At 33.9% G+C, this 17722-nt stretch overlaps 1 protein-coding gene across 1 annotated transcript; it reads left to right on the plus strand.

Annotated features, from left to right (window-relative positions):
* The first annotated feature begins 1167 nt into the window (after positions 1-1167).
* Positions 1168-13139, plus strand: LOC132751241 (sodium-dependent phosphate transport protein 2B-like). The gene is made up of 9 exons (XM_060741401.1): positions 1168-1280; positions 6149-6193; positions 7154-7229; positions 7909-8040; positions 8350-8496; positions 9261-9452; positions 9783-9907; positions 10463-10583; positions 11024-13139. The coding sequence occupies exons 1-9, from the start codon at positions 1263-1265 to the stop codon at positions 12010-12012; spliced, it is 1845 nt and encodes a 614-aa protein (XP_060597384.1). The 5' UTR covers positions 1168-1262; the 3' UTR covers positions 12013-13139.
* The last annotated feature ends 4583 nt before the right edge of the window (positions 13140-17722 follow it).

Raw genomic sequence — 17722 nt, forward strand, 5'->3', positions numbered from 1 at the left:
CGTAAATTGTCTTTTTTTCTATAAACTATGCATACTATATTAATTTAAGTGATATATATGCTTTCAAAAGATGAATATATTCTAGGGTTACTTTTGATACTTTATAAATTTTCTTTTGTCTCTATGGCGAAAGAGCTATGACACATGAATAATGTTAATAATACATTGTGTAGTATGCATATTTATTTCATTGTATGCGATGTGCTCATTTTGTTGAAATATCGCATCTTAGATAAACGTATATATGTAAAACGAACATATGAATGGCAATAAGTCATTTTGAACATGATTGTTAATTTATAACATATTATCAGTCTTGCAATTTCTTTTCGGTAAGGCCGATATATTTATGTTATAACCAGTACAAACGAATTAAATATGCATCCATTATTTTCTATGTTTCTTGTCTTAGAATGTGGCAAGAGTCGTGGATATATTCAGTACATGTATGTATATAACCTATTATTTGATGAATGTATATAATTTCACATAGGTTTAATACTTTAAACAATTATCAAATATATATGTTTCGGATTACATTTATATCAAATGATAACTATACATATATATGTAAGTTAAACACAACATTAATGTATTTATACTTGAAGAGTTTGTCGTTATGATCTTCTCCGATATTATCATCATGCTATGTTATGTATTTCATATGTATATACACTGTTCCTTGTCTAGTATTATGCTGTTATCATGTCATCGTGGGCTTTTAAGCCTAATATGATTGAAATAAAACTATCTATCTATCTATAAACAATACTAGCGAAATCTAAAGCATTGTATGTCCTGTGCTATTTCCATATCCTTTTACTGTCCTGTTAAAGTTTAACTTCTGGTCTGACTTGGTGTGGGACAAACCGTAGAAATAATGAGAGACGGTTAGACCAGACTATTTTATCTTCAGTATGTGTGTTGACTGAAATATGGCCCAACAAAGTCCACAAATGTTACTATTTTCTGAAGCTGTAAAATTTCTTTACAATTACCCTTTGTCATATCGGGTAAAATGTAGCAAGGTTTCTTTATGAATTAATCACAAAAACTTTTATGTGTGATCATGCTTTCAAGTCATGGTGTTGGTATATGTTCACTTGTGATAAATTAAAACCCAAACAACTTCGTCACGCCTGACAAAATCGCAAAGGCGCACAATCACCATTAGACCGTTACTTGTATTTAAATACTCGGATATTAGCGGTTTTCTGCATTATGCTGTCGATAAACCAATTCGATAAAGAAAAAATTGAAAAATGGGATTAAAAAAAGAGGTAAGTTTATTTGACATTATCTTTTTAATTGCACAGTACGCGGAATTAATGCGTTTAACATTATTTCCTTTAGATTAATGGTACGCCATACCTTTGGGGGTTTTTGTTGTTGTTGTTTTTTTTTGTTTTTTTTGCCACATTTAGATTTCTCCAGTGATATCCGTAATATAAAACATGCATGTTTACCGCATATAGTATATTTAAACGTAATAGAAAAAAACAACTCTTCATCACTTGATGGGGATTTTTATTATAAATTTTAAGCGCGTCGTTCGATTATTATATTCTCTTGTGAATAGTTTATTCTACATTTACCAAAATTTGAATGTCATACTATAAGGTTTGTCTTAAAAATAACGAGACCACCAATAACAGTCACGACCCGGGACTTCATATGCATGAAAATACCGAACATTTATAAAAAAAAGAAAAGAAGAGATTTTTTTGGTAAGGGAAATATTGTTAAAAAAAACTTTTGTAGTAGATTTTTTTAACAGAAGAGAGCACTTGCTTTAATTTATTTGGAATGACACAGATTACAATATACAAGTATAATGTTATAACATGTGAACAAATTCAGTATTGTCAACAAAATCATGACGACGACGGGCGACATATACAATTAACAAGATTTGACCAATTATACCCGTACACATGCTGTCCTAAGCTTATAAAAAAAATAAAAATAAAAAAAAGATCGAGACATGGCGGATGCGGATGCATCTGCCATGTTTCCGTCGGGTCACTAACATTATTATAAAAAATATCTTGATGTACAAGCTCTACAATAAATGGAATCTTATCTTAAAATAACAAGTATTAGCCCTTTTGTTCTGGAAGGAGGCTTTATCACGTAAAAAATCTTAAGAATACGCGACTGAGCGGCGATTCCTAGCATCTTTTTAAATGTAATCACTGTGAAATACTTTAATGCGATCAGGTCAACTCGCCAAGTGGTCAACTCGTCACCTATTTGGTCAACTCGTCCTCAGCAAATCAACTTGTCACTTGTATTATGTACAACAATAAATCTTTCTGGTGTGTCCTGTGGATATTGCAGTAAAAAGGTTTAAGCAGAATATTTCGCGCGCAAATATAGTTTTCTTAGTGAAAAGTTATTATACAGTATAGCTTGGGATTCAGGCGTTGATCATTTTTCTTATTCATACTAGTTCGTGTTTTTGATATTATCAGCGTATCAATGTCGATTTGCCGAACAGAAGCACTTAAAAAATCGACAGACTGGAACCCAGGCTAGTAATACAGCCTCATGATTTGATTGTATAACAAAATCATGATTGTTTGATATCTTTCGGTATTTTTGTTTGTGTCTTTTGTATATCGACAAAACGTTATTTGTAAATCATTGCTAAATTACTTCTTATGAAATTCTTTGTTTAAATTCATATACATAATGGTAGAATTGAATGGACTCAAAAATATTTAAGTTAGTACGAGTTGATTCTTTAAACATTACGTTAACTAAATAACATAAAACATAAATTGAGCAACATTGAGATATATGCATTCCTGAAGAAAAAAGACCCTGACAATTTTAGTTAAAGAAAAATGTGGCTGGTGAGTTTCGGACCCTTTTGCACGAGAGCCCTTCATAACTGCATTAAATTGAATATAAAACGTATATAGGTAGTCTATAAATGCAACCTATCATCATCTTATCCAAATGATATATAACTTCCAACATATTCACATGACATTATAATAGAATAGCATATGCTTTATGTATATCTTAAAACCGACATAATCTTTGTAAGCTTTAGTGTAAAAAGTATAATAGTGTCACAGATTCAAAAGGGCTGTAAAATAGGGAAGAAGTTCTGCAATAAGAATTTATTTGTTAAAGTATATATTGTTATTGTTTAGAAAGTATTTCTTCATGTGTACACAATTCAGAAATAACCTACGCGAGTTAAACCAGGTTTACCTCGACCAAATAACTATTTCAATATTTTATAGATATTATATTTGCACGTAAAACAAGTACATGTATAACAATTTTCTTATTTGTATCCGTAAATTACTACAGCAAACATTTGCATACACATCTGCAGGTACGTTGTATTTGATTGAAATATGCACGTAAACATCACGCCAATTAATGATATAATAAAATGTGTATTGACGCAATTTCAGATTTAAAAGATTGTGACATTTTAAGGTTTACTTAACAATCCTAAATATTAAAATGAAATATGTTATTAAGAGTAGTATATATATATATATCATTTTGATCTAAACTGTGCATCGCTGTTTAACTGACATTCATACACGTATATATTAGATAAAATTAATTATAATGACGAAAATCATCTTGCTTTGTTGATGCATAAAGTATACCCTTCACTCTATATGCAACGTCTACAGTAAAGTCGGTGTTTTGTTATTATTATTGTTGTTGTTTGTCTGTACGCGTGATAATAATTCTCATGAGCAACATTATTGTAAGAAAAAGGGTTAAAGGCACCAGCTATTTGACTGTAATGTTTTTTCATCACAATTCAGAAAAAAACACTATTAAAACTACCAACGTGACTGGAACAAAATGGTCTTAATTGCGGGGTGGTCTCAATTTTGGATATTCTTTATCACAGCTTTTATATTTCATGACCATGGTCTACTTTGGTCATTTTTATGAACAAACAATGTATCTTATCCTTCAAATACGCTACAAAATTATTTTATAATATTTAATCTATGAGCAAACATATTTCTGCAGAAATTAATTCTCATTGGTCTGCTTCCAGTATTATATGATGTTTATAATTCATCTGTCAAATAAGAAATTAATCCTTTACAAAATTAATTTGCAGAAAACAACTTTTAACCACTCTAAAATTTATTTTCTCAAATTATTTTATACAATAACCTTAAAAATTGGTCTTAACAGCGGGGTGGTCTTTAGGGTTTACTCTGTATTCTTCTCAGTTTCTAACCTCAATGGTTTGACATGATTGACACGTTGTGACTCTAATAGGTGTCAAGATAAATAGTCATTGGTAATTGGAAGATAATAGATATTCCATTACCAGTATAATAATCCTTCACACCCTTTTCAATTTCTGGATTTTGGAAGTAAATTTGAATTCTTATAACCCAAATTTTACCAGAAAATCGTTCTAAATTCAGTTTTTAAAAGCTCCGAGATTCAGAGGTATGAATTACGCAGAAAACATTAGGAGAAATTTCGAGACGCATTTCATAAGTTTCCGGTTGTTAGAAGTGTTACACTAGTCTACAAATACTTAGATGCGGTGAGAAACATGGTCGTAACTGAAGATCACCTTGTCAACAATAATTTTCCCTGATCATTAACCAAAGAACACGTTCACCTTTATTCCTAAGGTTTTATTGGGTTATTAGTCATGCCTTGTAGACGATGATAACTTTAAATTTTAATTGCAGTTGTTATAAGGCAAATGTCACCATTTCTATAGCAACTAAATCTGATAAACAAAAAAAAGATTTTCCTATCAATAAGTAGGGAAGTCATTGAAAAAAAACAGTCATCGGATGGGATGATTGATTACGGCATGTAGATGATCACATAGACACTTGAAGGTCTGACCAAGTCAGACAGTTATTTTGTCCATGTCAACTGTCTATAAAAATACTTTAATATAATAAAAATTTCCAGACGAATAAAGAAATTCTAGTTATCATCAACTCTCAATAAAGTAAAGATTGCAGACTCCCAAACATTCTTGTCCAACCAATACAATGTACGAGAACGGTTCCCGGCTTTACGTTTGGAACACTCGGTTTCTATAGTGTATTCTTTGAGCTGGATTGATCATTAAGCAATTGGTTTTTCGCGTTTATCATTTATTATTAAGCAATTGGCTTTTAAGCATGAAAGATCGGCTTGATGTAATATTCTGCTTGAATTTTGTTTAACTGCAAAATGGTTCAAACAATTAGAACTGGAATTTGCATTAGATTTTTGTTTGACTATTTCGCTATAAAATGAGCACAAAAACTGTATTGATTTATAAACAGGTTATGTTTAACTAAATTACAGGCACAATTGATATAAGTGATGTGTAAAAATTAAATGTTCTTCACTGAATAACATGTGTTTTGTTGGTACAGGAGCTGTACTATGTGTCATCTTTAAGGGTGGATCTTATTGTGTGTATTTTAATTTATTCTAAAGCTTCATTCACTGGAAAAAGATATCCACATAAAACAGATACTGTAAGGCTAAATATTTTACGTAAAATACTTTACACGAGCGAATAAGGCTAGCGGGTCATGGGAGAAGGTGCATATTTATTATTTTCTACATTCAAATTTTCCTTACCTCTATTTGCATTAACTTTATTCATGATTATTTCCGCCGTATTACGCTGACATAAGATTCTTTCACAAAAGTTATGTGTTGCTCGAATAACATTGAATAAACCAAGTGATGTCTGACTCAAGGTGACTGAGTTTAACTTGTCATAGGCGTCACATCCGCGTTTTTTATTCGCATTATTTGAGATCTAAATTTACAATTGAGTTATTATCCAATCTAACAGAACCATACACACATTGAAAGACTTAAAGAAAAAATAGTTAACGTTTGTTGAGATTAGAAAAAGGCGGTTGTTCATGTTACATATTTAGTATTATATTAATTATATCTGTTAAAGGATGTGTACATTTTTTACAGACGATTGTTCACATCAAAGTAGGTGATAAATGTATACCCGTTTCTTAGGCATTTGCTAGCAAATGGCTCATTTTGTTGTGTCCCCTCACTACCCAGAGATTTAAACACTACAAAAATTCTGTGCTACATATTAACAACATATGATCAGTACAAGAATGACGAGTGACGTTCTTATTATTTCTTTTTATTCCAGGGTGTTAATGGTTTGGATAATCCAGCGTTTAAAAAAGATTCTGAGGTATGTAAATGTACCTGTTTTTTGTTTAAATGTTTATAACCTTTCTTAAATATAAGTACATGTACATTCATTTAAATGATTGATACAGAAAGTTTAATAAAGGCCATTATAGTTTGAGATGAGATATAGCAAAAATTGCATTAGTCTGATAATCTGAAAAGTTGCATAGCTCAACTTGATTGTCTAAAATTTATTTACCACGTGCCCACCGTGCGAGGACTGACATTATCGAAAGTATGTTGCAATCTTTCTTATTAAGCGCACATGAAATTTTTCGTATTAATTAACATTCTGTAATATACATGCATTAAGTCCAAACAAAAAATGTAGTTCCTTTTGGAATGGTAATGCATTTGGTCATTGATACCTTGAATGTTGGATGTGCGTGCAGTTGTGCATGTGCGCGCATGCGTGAGCACTGAACAGAACTTTTATTAGTACATTGTCATATATACAACATAGTTTTCAAGTACATGTACGTGGGGTTTTTTTTGGGGGTTTTTTATCAGTAAAATGAATAAAATGTAAAATTTACATAATGAAAATCATTATTACTTACATTTGTCCAAAAAGTTACTACATGTAGTTGCCTGTCTGGCTTACTACTAAACTAGTAGTAAAGTGACTTATAGGTCCAATGGGCCGGGTGTTTTTGTATGTATTCTTATTATGTATGTGAAATGATAAATGCACAATGTCACTATAATAAACTATTTACTTACTTTAAATTTACTTACTTACTACTAAACTAAGAGTTTTATTTCACATGAACAAACACGTACATGCATAATATATTGTTCAAGCTTGTTGTGCAATATCATAATTTTTAAATCTGAGGATATAGTACTTCCCGCCATCATTGTGTTACAAGTTTCTTATAAGTGATTTATAAACAGGTTAGAAGAAATTGACATACAAGGGAGCTTACATAAATGCATGTTTATTTTAAATTAACTTCAGGACAGAATTTCGATACTTGTCGAAGAAGACATATGGGCATTGCCAGAGCTTAGTGTAGATTACAAACCATGGAATGGTAAGAAGTGAACATTTTAAAAATGTTAGGCATGTAAGACAATATATTGTTTCTAAAAAAAGCCAGATTCTATTATATAGTGCGTGTCTTATTGTCAATAAAAATTACGTTTCTAAAATGTTTTCAAGAGTTATAAGAGTTATAATGAATTTAAAATCGTAAATTATTCATTTACTGCTGAATAAACGATGAACCCTCAAACATTTAACTTCGGTTACATTTTCAAACAGCAATGAAAGAAAGCACGGATAGTCAAGACTTCTATTGTTTTTGGCAAAGTTAATTAAGGGCGGCGATCATGGCAATTAGATTTGGTTTAAACATATTTATTTAAGCTCGATTGCGAAACAAGTTCTTGCAACTTATATTAATCACTTTCGAGTCCTCTTCCTGGAACCAACCAGTACTGGTGTCATATGGAGAAACATGGTCTTGACCCGAGTAGGGCTCGAACCCATGATCTCTGGGTTGAAAGGCAGACACCTTAACCACTAGGCCACCGCTCCCCAACTAGTTTTGGTCTTTCATCTCTACAGAGTTCATTTTTCAAACGTTTTGCTTTGATTCAACCCAGCGTTGCTGAACTATAACATGATACTGGCTTAAATTTTCAACAAACAGTACAAATATTCAACCAATGTAAAATATACACTAGAACATTGTGTTGTTTTATTTTCAGAATTAACATGCGGCGAGAAGTTACAAAGGTTGTTTCTACACTACATTCTAAAGATTGTCATTCTGCTAGGGGCGTTATACATCTTCATATGTTCTCTCAGTTTTCTCGGTGATGCTTTCAAGCTTCTTGGAGGTAAAGTGTTTTTTCCAAGCGTTTTATTTAGAGTGTAAATAATCGGGTCATCAAAACAAATGACCTATAAATATACATACAAATGTTTTTCTTTACGATTGAGCGTGTTTTGTTTTCCAAAAATATGAATCCAAAGTTTGTTACAGCACGAAAATTCAGAGCAAATGCAAAAGCTGGCTTATCAAAATCAAATCTTTTTTACTCTTTGCATTCATATTTCAAGTACATGTTGAATAGATAACTTGTCAGTAATTAATGTATTTGTTTGTCCTGTTCATTCCTAATTCATATTGATCTACATTATAACAGGTAAGGCCGCAGGAAAGGCCTTTTCGGAGAATGAGATCTTGTCGAACCCTGTGGCAGGTTTGATGATAGGTGTACTGGCCACGGTATTGTTACAAAGCTCGAGTACTACCACGTCTATAGTTGTCAGTATGGTTGGGTCAGGAGAATGTAAGTTATGATCTTAAAGTCTCTTTGAACTAAACCATTCAAAATGTTAAAGGCCCATTGTGCGTAAGAAATATTTTTTGGAAAGGTTTTTATTTTTGTTGTCCTTTTATTAAAAAAAATACTCATTGGCCAATTATCGTTACATTCTTTTGCCTCTGTGACTTACTGTCAAGGAGCTCATTAATATTTAGTATTTTATTGAAGTCAAATACTTTGTCAACATTTTACCAACATTTCAACGTTACTTTCTTCAAATTATATTATTTACAATTAAAATGCTTTAAAAACATCACTTACACGTTATTAAACTCATATTGACCTTTTTTGAAAAAGGAGAGATTTATTCGTTTCTGATGCATGTGTTTAAATTTAGGGCACACCTGACGTTTAATAAGAAACCATTCATTTCAGCTTTACTCACAAAATGTTTATTAATTGTGTTTCTAATTGACTGTCAAATTTCACTTTTTTAAGTGTAATAACAAAGTGTTGGCAAAATATTTCACTACCTTTAACTTATTTTATTTTATATATCTATGCCATACGATTAACATGAAAAAATGGGAGGGATTCTAAATAGCCAGAACGAAACTTTTTTGCAAAATGTACATGTTGCCCTATAACCCTTGTAATGATCGTTTGAATTTCTTAAACATGCACGTATTTAGAATTGATTCAAAATGTCAAAAATCTCAATGCCAATATTTATTTCAAGCTTTTCCAATATAATACTAGTTTTATATTTATATTTTATTTGTTTTTAGTATTGACGGTAAAACAAGCTATTCCGATCGTCATGGGAGCTAATATTGGCACATCTGTAACCAATACCATCGTCTCCATTGGTCAGATCACCAATAAGGACGATTTCCGGCGGGCATTTGCCGGTGCTACGGTCCACGATGCTTTCAACTGGCTGACGGTTCTAGTTCTTCTGCCAATAGAAGTAATTACAGGTGCGTGCTTTTAAATTATTAAGAAACAATATATTTCCGTCTGTAAGATAGGTCTGTAAGATAGCCGATATTTAATTATTATTATTGCATAATACTTATCAAAATGAACTAACTTAAATAAATAGTTTCATTTTGCACTTTTTTCTCATAGTAGGCACGAGTTTAAAACTTCAATTATAACGGCCAAAATTAAAGACGTCATTTTAAAGGCACAAGTTATGTTAAGCTTTGACAAATAATGTTCAATTTCAAGTTCATTGTTGCTTCTTGAATTAAGTAGGACTGTACAAACTATATTATTTGTATAAATTATGTACGACATTGTTTCAGGTTATTTGGAGGCACTGAGTGGTGCAATAATTGACAGTATCCCACAATTTAACGAGGATATGAAAGACTTGAATAGAGATTACCTTAAAGTTATCACAAATCCTTTAACTAAGCTTGTCATTCAGGTAAGATACCTTTAAAGTACTACTGGTTCATCAATGATAAAGGTTGTACTGTTAACTAAAGCTGCAACAAGTTAACTGCTGTATGTATGGAAGTAGTTTTGTCTTCAAATCATCTGTTAGTATACAGGGTGCAAATAAACAACTAGATTTTATGGGTGTCACAGTTCCTTTGGTGAAGCTCTATCGTGGAGAACGAAAATAAGAATAAATCGAGAAAAAGTGGCGGCCATTTTATCATATTCAGAAAATAGACCACGTGACCAAATTTCATACTGTTGAAAAGTACTGTTGCCCTTGTACCAGTACAAATTTCTAAGTCACGTGGTACACTTGCATTAACAGTAAGAATAACAGAGGCCTATGGGAAATTGACCTTAGGGGTAATGAGATAGAATAAGCATGTGCCCCACTTAGAAGAAATAACATTTTGATAATTTTCAAGAGCGCTATACAAATATCAACAGTGTTACATGCTCCTATACAGAGTGTAAAGTAGGCGCTATCTCAATAAAAATAAAGAAATACATTAATTAAAAGTTTTGTTTTATGAAACAGATCGACAAAAAGGTGATTACGAAAATTGCAAATGGGGATGAGGAATACTTGGATAAATCTATAATAAAGCACAAATGTTGTGATAAACTTGACAATGGTACCAGCGTAAATTGTAAAACTTGTAAGTATAGACTTTAATTATGCATGTTTGTAAGGCTCTTTTTATTGAATAATGATAATCTAAAGGGTTTTTTTTAACATATTGCACACTGCTGGTGTTAATTTACGGAGTATTACTTTCGTTTTTCCTCATAAAAGTGATTATGCTGTTTTATAAATTCGTTATTAAGGTATCTGACATGTTATATCGTTTTGTTTAAAGCGTAGTTTGTTATATCAACATCGCTTGGGTAATATAACCTTTCAATCGTTGATATTGAATCATATAAGACACCTTTATTACTAAAATTGCCTGATTTTTCTAACAATAAATTTGTATTACGAGATTTACACTTGACTAATTTTATATATATAATAAGTATCATCTTTCTATATTTGAGTAAATAATTGTATCGTTTAAGCATACTTAACCTGAGTTGAACATGTTTTTTGTTCTTTCAGGTGTGTTCATGTTTGAAAGCATATCGCAGCCAGGAAAATGGAGCGATGCAGCTGTTGGTGCCCTTCTTCTGGTTATCGCCCTTGTTCTGTTGTGCGTTTGCCTCGTTCTGATTGTCAAACTATTACATTCATTACTAAGAGGACAAATCGCTCACATTATTCGAAAATTCATCAACGCGAACTTTCCGGGAAAATGCAGCTATTTCACAGGATATCTTGCTATCCTTATCGGTGCAGGATTAACAATTCTTGTACAGTCAAGTTCAATCTTCACCTCTTCAATAACACCACTAGTTGGTATGGGCGTACTTAGTCTAGAGAGGATGTATCCTCTAACACTTGGCTCAAACATCGGAACAACGGCTACGGGAATTCTTGCCGCTTTCGCGCAAGACCCAGATAAGATTCCAAATTCGCTCCAAATTGCATTGTGTCATCTGTTCTTCAATATTTCAGGGATATGTATCTTCTATCCGTTTCCATTCTTCCGACCACCAATCAGAATGGCGAAATTTCTCGGGGTCCAAACTGCAAAATACCGCTGGTTTGCAATTATGTACCTGTTTGTAGCCTTTTTCTTATTTCCCGCAGCCGGCTTTGGTCTGTCAGTGGCCAGCTGGATCGCTCTTGCCGCAGTATTTATACCAATTGCTGTTCTTATCATCATAATATTGATCATCAAACTCATTCAGAACAAGCGGCCACTCTGGCTTCCGTCTGTCATGCGCAACTGGAAATGGCTTCCGGAACCACTGCGGTCACTTGCACCCTTTGATCGTTTTCTGATGATAATTACCGGACACTGTTATTGTTGTCGTAAAGTTGGTTGTATGAAAGCTATAACGGACGATTCTGAAGATAGAAACCAGAAGAAATCAAAACTTGAATTTAATGACATAAACAATGACGAATTAGTGACCACTGTTACTTATGACAATGGTGCATCTGGAACAGATGGAAATTATTCTGCAAACAGTACACGCATGTAGAACATATAAGTGTGATATTAAATCCTGGATAGTTTAAAATCCTGTTTCGTAAATGAAACAAAGCATAAAGGCAGTTGTGACAAAACTGTGATATTCTGAGATTTTAACGCTGTATTTTTACAAACACAATTTTAATGGGAACGTTAATTGGTTCCCCGGATGTTGATGATATACTGTAACTGATTTTGTTGAGAAATATCTCTTTCTGACAACATTGTCTGCATCTGTTTTCTGCAAAAAATTAAAATGACATTATGCTCATTGTTTCGATGTGCAGTTGAGCTAATGTGCAGTTTAGCTGGTCAATGATGTACTGAAAAATGTTTAGGACAATATAATCTACCTTTTTTGTAAAATGACTGTCCAAATCTTTGTAAAAACCGAATGCTACCGATACATTCTAGGAATGTCCATGTGTTACGTTGAATAATTAAGGCAAAGTAAAATAAAAAATTGAACACAAATATGGCAATACATCAAATTTCTATGACTTTTACCCCGACCATTTACACCTGAAATGGCATAATGTCACTTAACACATTGACCACCTAACACAGATGGCCTCTCAGTTACGCTTCCAAACTTCGGATATACATGCCCAGTGATAAACTGTACAAAATACTTGTATCTATAGTGAAATTACAAAAAAGTTTTATTGTCTTTAATATGAAATTGTTTTAATATTTGAGCCGTGTCACGACAACCAAATAATGAGTTTGCGACCAGCATGGATCCAGACCAGCCTCCGCGCAGTCTGATCAGGGTTCATGCTGTTCGCTATCAGTTTCTGTACTTGATATAGACTTGGTAAGCGAACAGCATGGATCCTGATCAGACTGCGCGAATGCGCAGGCTGGTCTGGATCCATGCTGGTCGCAAACCCATTATGTTGGTTTTGTCGTGACACGGCTCATTTTACATTTTCATGTATATAATCATTTGTATCTGTAATGTTTGATACATGCATGTTGCTAGATTGAAGTTTTCAGATGTTTTAAGTCCCATACAGAGTGTTTTAAGCATAATGTTTCCTAATATTTGCTTTTGTTTTGTTTTATCTTGTACATGTATTTAAATATGTTAAACAGAAATGAAGATTTATCTGGCAATAAATTCTGATTGTTTTATTTTTGCTATTTTTGGTTTGTTGAATTAATCCCAAACACAAATTTGAATATTTGACTTACTAGGTTTCAAGTTTATTCAAAATATATATTCCAGTTCGCATATTTACAAAACAAAATTTAAAAACATGAGACAGATTATAGTCTGATTATGCCCCACCTCGAAGAAGAGGGGGTATATTGCTTTGCACTTGTCGGTCCGTCGGTCCGTAGACCAAATGGTTTCCGAGTGATAACTAAAGAACCCTTAGGTCTAGATACTTCAAACTTGGTATGGTGATTGGTCATGATCAGTAGATGACCCCTTTTGATTTTGGGGTCAAGGGGTCAAAGGTCAAGGTCACATTGACCTTGTAAGCAAAAACGGTTCCGATTAATAACTAAAGAACCCTTAGGCCTAGGAACTTCAAACTTGGTATGGTGATTGGTCATGATCAGTAGATGACCCTAATGATTTTGGTGTCAAGGGGTCAAAGGTCAAGGTCACATTGACCTTGAAAGCAAAAACGGTTTCCGATCAATAACTAAAGAACCCTAAGGCCCAGGAACTTCAAACTTGGTATGGTGATTGGTCATGATCAGTAGATGACCCCTATTGATTTTGGGGTCAAGGGGTCAAAGGTCAAGGTCACATTTACTTTGTAAGCAAAAACGGTTTCCGATCAATAACTAAAGAACCCTTAGGCCTAGGAACTTCAAACTTGGTATGGTGATTGGTCATGATCAGTAGATGGCCAGTAGATGGCTTCTATTGATTTTGGGGTCAAGGGGTCAAAGGTCAAGGTCACATTGACCTTGTAAGTAAAAACGGTTTCTGATCAATAGCTAAAGAACCCTTAGGTCTAGAAACCACTTGTCATGGTGGTTGGTCATGACCAGCAGATGACCCCTATTGATTTTGGGTCAAAGGTCAAGGTCACATTGACCTAGTAGGTAAAAACGGTTTCCGATCAATAACTAGAGAACGCTTAGGCTTAGAAACTTAAAACTTGGTATGATGATTGGTCATGACCAGCAAATGACTCATTGATTTTTGGGTCAAGGGGTCAAAGGTCAAGGTCACATTGACCTTGTTGGTAAAAACAGTTTCCAATCAATATCTAAAGAACGCTTAGGCCTAGGAACTTCATACTTGCTATGATGATTGGTCATTGCCAGCAGATGACCCCTATTAATTTTGGGGTCAAGGGGTCCAAGGTAAAGGTCACATTGACCTTGTAGGTAAAAACGGTTTCCGATCAATAACTAAAGAACGCTTATGCCTAGGAACTTCAAACTTTGTAGGATGATTGGTCATGACCTGTAGATGACCCCTATTGATTATGGGGTCAAGGGGTCAATGTCATATTGACCTTGTACTTAATGACAGTTTCTGACCAATAACTCAACTACTCAAGTTGCCTTGGTTGATATTTTTATATTAAACTAAAAATGCTTTTGGTATACACATTTGAAGGTCTTATGTAATATAACAACTTGGCTGTCATTAATGAGGCCTACATGATTCATAAAATTTATGCATATATTATTTGGTAAGATTTGTAATAACTTAAATTGCTGCACACAACCTATAGGGTCACAATAATTATTACCTTGTGACTAGTCATGACCAGTAGATACTAGATAACCCTTATTAATTGTTTGTTCACTGGGTCAGAAGTCATGCATATCACATGACTAATTGGCTGCCGACAGGGGGCATACATGTTTTACAAACATATCTTGTTTTCTTGGTCTCTCAATTTTGAATACAGTATAGCACTCATTTAAAAATTCGATCCTACTTTGTTTCTGTTTACGATAATTAACATGAATTAAGTGATTGCCTTGTACACGAGAGGTCTATGATTCGATCCTTAATGTTTTCATTGTTTTAGAACTACTCTTTATTTCCGCAGTATATTTTAATGGAAATGGCCAAGTGCATGCAAAATTGTCTGCATGGATATAAAGCAACTTTGAAACACTGTTTTGTCTCTTTGTACTGTGTTTTACAGAATTGAAATGACATTTATTTATTTTACTCCGAATGAATGTTTAATATTGATTCTGAAACAATGTTACTTAAAAAAATAGACTTGACCAAAATGCAAAACATAAACAAAACGAACACCATAAAAACAATAGCTTAAATAATGTTAAGAAGAAAAAAAACATGGGCCTACGTGGTCTCGATCTTACAACATGTAAGACATTTAGAAATTCCAAACCCTGTTGCGCTATAACGCTCAGTATATTAAATAGTTATAGTACATGTATATGAAACTAGTTGGTTACTAGGATGTAACACTGGCTGGGGTGACATCTTGGGATAAATCTGCAAAAAAATTGTCTCGGCCGGATTTTATGTTTTGCAGAAATGCAGAGATGTCGCCCATGCCAGTCTTACACCCCCGTACCTGACTAGTTTCATATATTTTTTGAAAATTACAACTTGCAATATTTGGTATGATATGCATTTGAGCCGCGTCACGACAAAACCAACATAATGGATTTGCGACCAACATGGATCCAGACCAGCCTTTGCGTCGGCGCCGTCTGATCAGGATCCATGCTGTCCGCTTACAGACCCTATAACAAGTAAAGAAACTGATAGCGAACAGCATGGATCCTGATCAGACTGCGCGGAAGCACAGGCTGGTCTTGATCCATGCTGGTCGCAAACCCATTATGTTGGTTTAGTCGTGGCGCGGCTCATTTGATATGAATGTTTTGGCTCTGGAAATAGAAACGAAACTGAATTAATAAGATTTCAACCAATAATGAGATCTATTGGAACATCAAGTGGTTCAAACGCTGAAAATTCATTGGTTAGATTTCATATGTGAAATAAATGTTACTTATCATAACTAGAACTGCCACAATCATGGCGTGAATACCCCCGCATACCACTTTTGTCAGAATCAACAGTGGCCATTTAGAGCTCAAGGACAACCCCCTACCAAATCTGAGGTAACTAAGCCAGTGCATTGCTAAGTTATGTATTCTACATGCTTCAAATGTGAAAATGTTAAAATCAATACATTGCGGACAGGACATTCTTTAGCAATTGGGAAGAAAAGCTTCTTTTTTGTCAAGGTCCGTGTGACCTTGACCTTTGACCCAGTGACCTCAAAATCAAAAGGGGTAACCTTATAGTCATGATCAACATCCATGCCAAATATGAAGACTGTGGGTCAAAGGAATCTTAAGTTAATGGGTGGACAAACTTTTTAAAGTCAAAGTTCCTATGACCTTGACCTTTGATCTAGTGACCTCAAAATCAAAAGTCATCTACTAATCATGATCAACATCCATGCCAAATATGAAGACTGTGGGTCAAAGGAATCTAAAGTTATTGGGCAGATAAACTTTGTGAAGTCAAAGTCCCTGTGACCTTGACCTTTGACCTGGTGACCTCAAAATCAATAGAGGTCATTTACTAATCATGACTAACCTCCATTCCAAATATGAAGACTGTGGGTCAAAGGAATCTTAAGTTATTGGGCAGACAAGCTTTTTGAAGTCAAGGCCCCTGTGACTTTGACCTTTGACCTGGTGACCTCAAAAACAATAGGGGTCATCTAATCATGACTAGTCTCCATGCCAAATATGAAGACTGTGGGTCAAAGGAATCTTAAGTTATAGGGCGGACAAGCTTTTTGAAGTCAAGGCCCCTGTGATCTTGACCTTTGACCTGGTGACCTCAAAGTCAATAGGGGTCATCTACTAATCATGACTAACCTCCATGCCAAATATGAAGACTATGGGTCAAAGGAATCTTAAGTTATTGGGCAGACAAGCTTTTTGAAGTCAAGGCCCCTGTGATCTTGACCTTTGACCTGGTGACCTCAAAATCAATAGGGGTCATCTACTTATCATGACTAACCTCCATGCCAAATATGAAGACTAAGGGTCAAAGGAATCTTAAGTTATTGGGCGGACAAGAAAAAACCGACTGACGGACGGCCGGCCGGCCGGAGGGACGGACAGACAAGCTGATTCAAGTATACCCCCCTTACAACTCTTTAGTCTCAAAATTTCTAGAATTATCTCCCTCTTGAACTTAAATTTTTATCTTATTATTCCTTTAATGTATGTTTCTTGACATCATCTAAGGTCCATTTGCATTAAGCTAGCACCATACTGTCTTCATTTGAGTTTAAAATTTATTTGAAAACTGAAGTTACTTTATCTTTTTGGTACTGATGTTATCTACTAAAGACTTAAAATTATTGATCCTTGACAATTATTCACATCATGCATGACGAGGTTCATAACTCTAGTATCTTTATTTCCAGAGTTATCTTCTCTTTGAATTTTAAGGAAAATGCTACATAAACAGCATTTTTAACTTAAGGGAGATATTTAAAGATTCAGCAAGGTAGCATTGCGCTTCCTCTCAATGGTCTCAATTTTTGTTAAGTTTAAATAAAATTCCTTCAATAATTTTCAATTCTCCGCACAACAGTGTAATAGACGGACGCAAAGACAGACAAGCGGCTATTATAGAGGAGCATAAGTAGCTGATCAGTCAGCCTTGCAATTAGATACTGGTTCATGCCTGTAACTAGTGTTCAACACTGATAAATGACAAATAAACAGTG

This window comes from Ruditapes philippinarum, unplaced genomic scaffold (assembly GCF_026571515.1).
Source record: "Ruditapes philippinarum isolate M1 unplaced genomic scaffold, ASM2657151v2 ctg2589_1_1_1_1, whole genome shotgun sequence".
Lineage (NCBI taxonomy): Eukaryota > Metazoa > Mollusca > Bivalvia > Venerida > Veneridae > Ruditapes > Ruditapes philippinarum.

What these genes read in the sequence shown, in the direction of transcription:
- LOC132751241 (XM_060741401.1), top strand. An exon ending in CGTTTAAAAAAGATTCTGAG is followed by an intron (nt 6,194 to 7,153) that starts GTATGTAAATGT and finishes AATTAACTTCAG; the next exon opens with GACAGAATTTCGATACTTGT. An exon ending in AGATTACAAACCATGGAATG is followed by an intron (nt 7,230 to 7,908) that starts GTAAGAAGTGAA and finishes TTTTATTTTCAG; the next exon opens with AATTAACATGCGGCGAGAAG.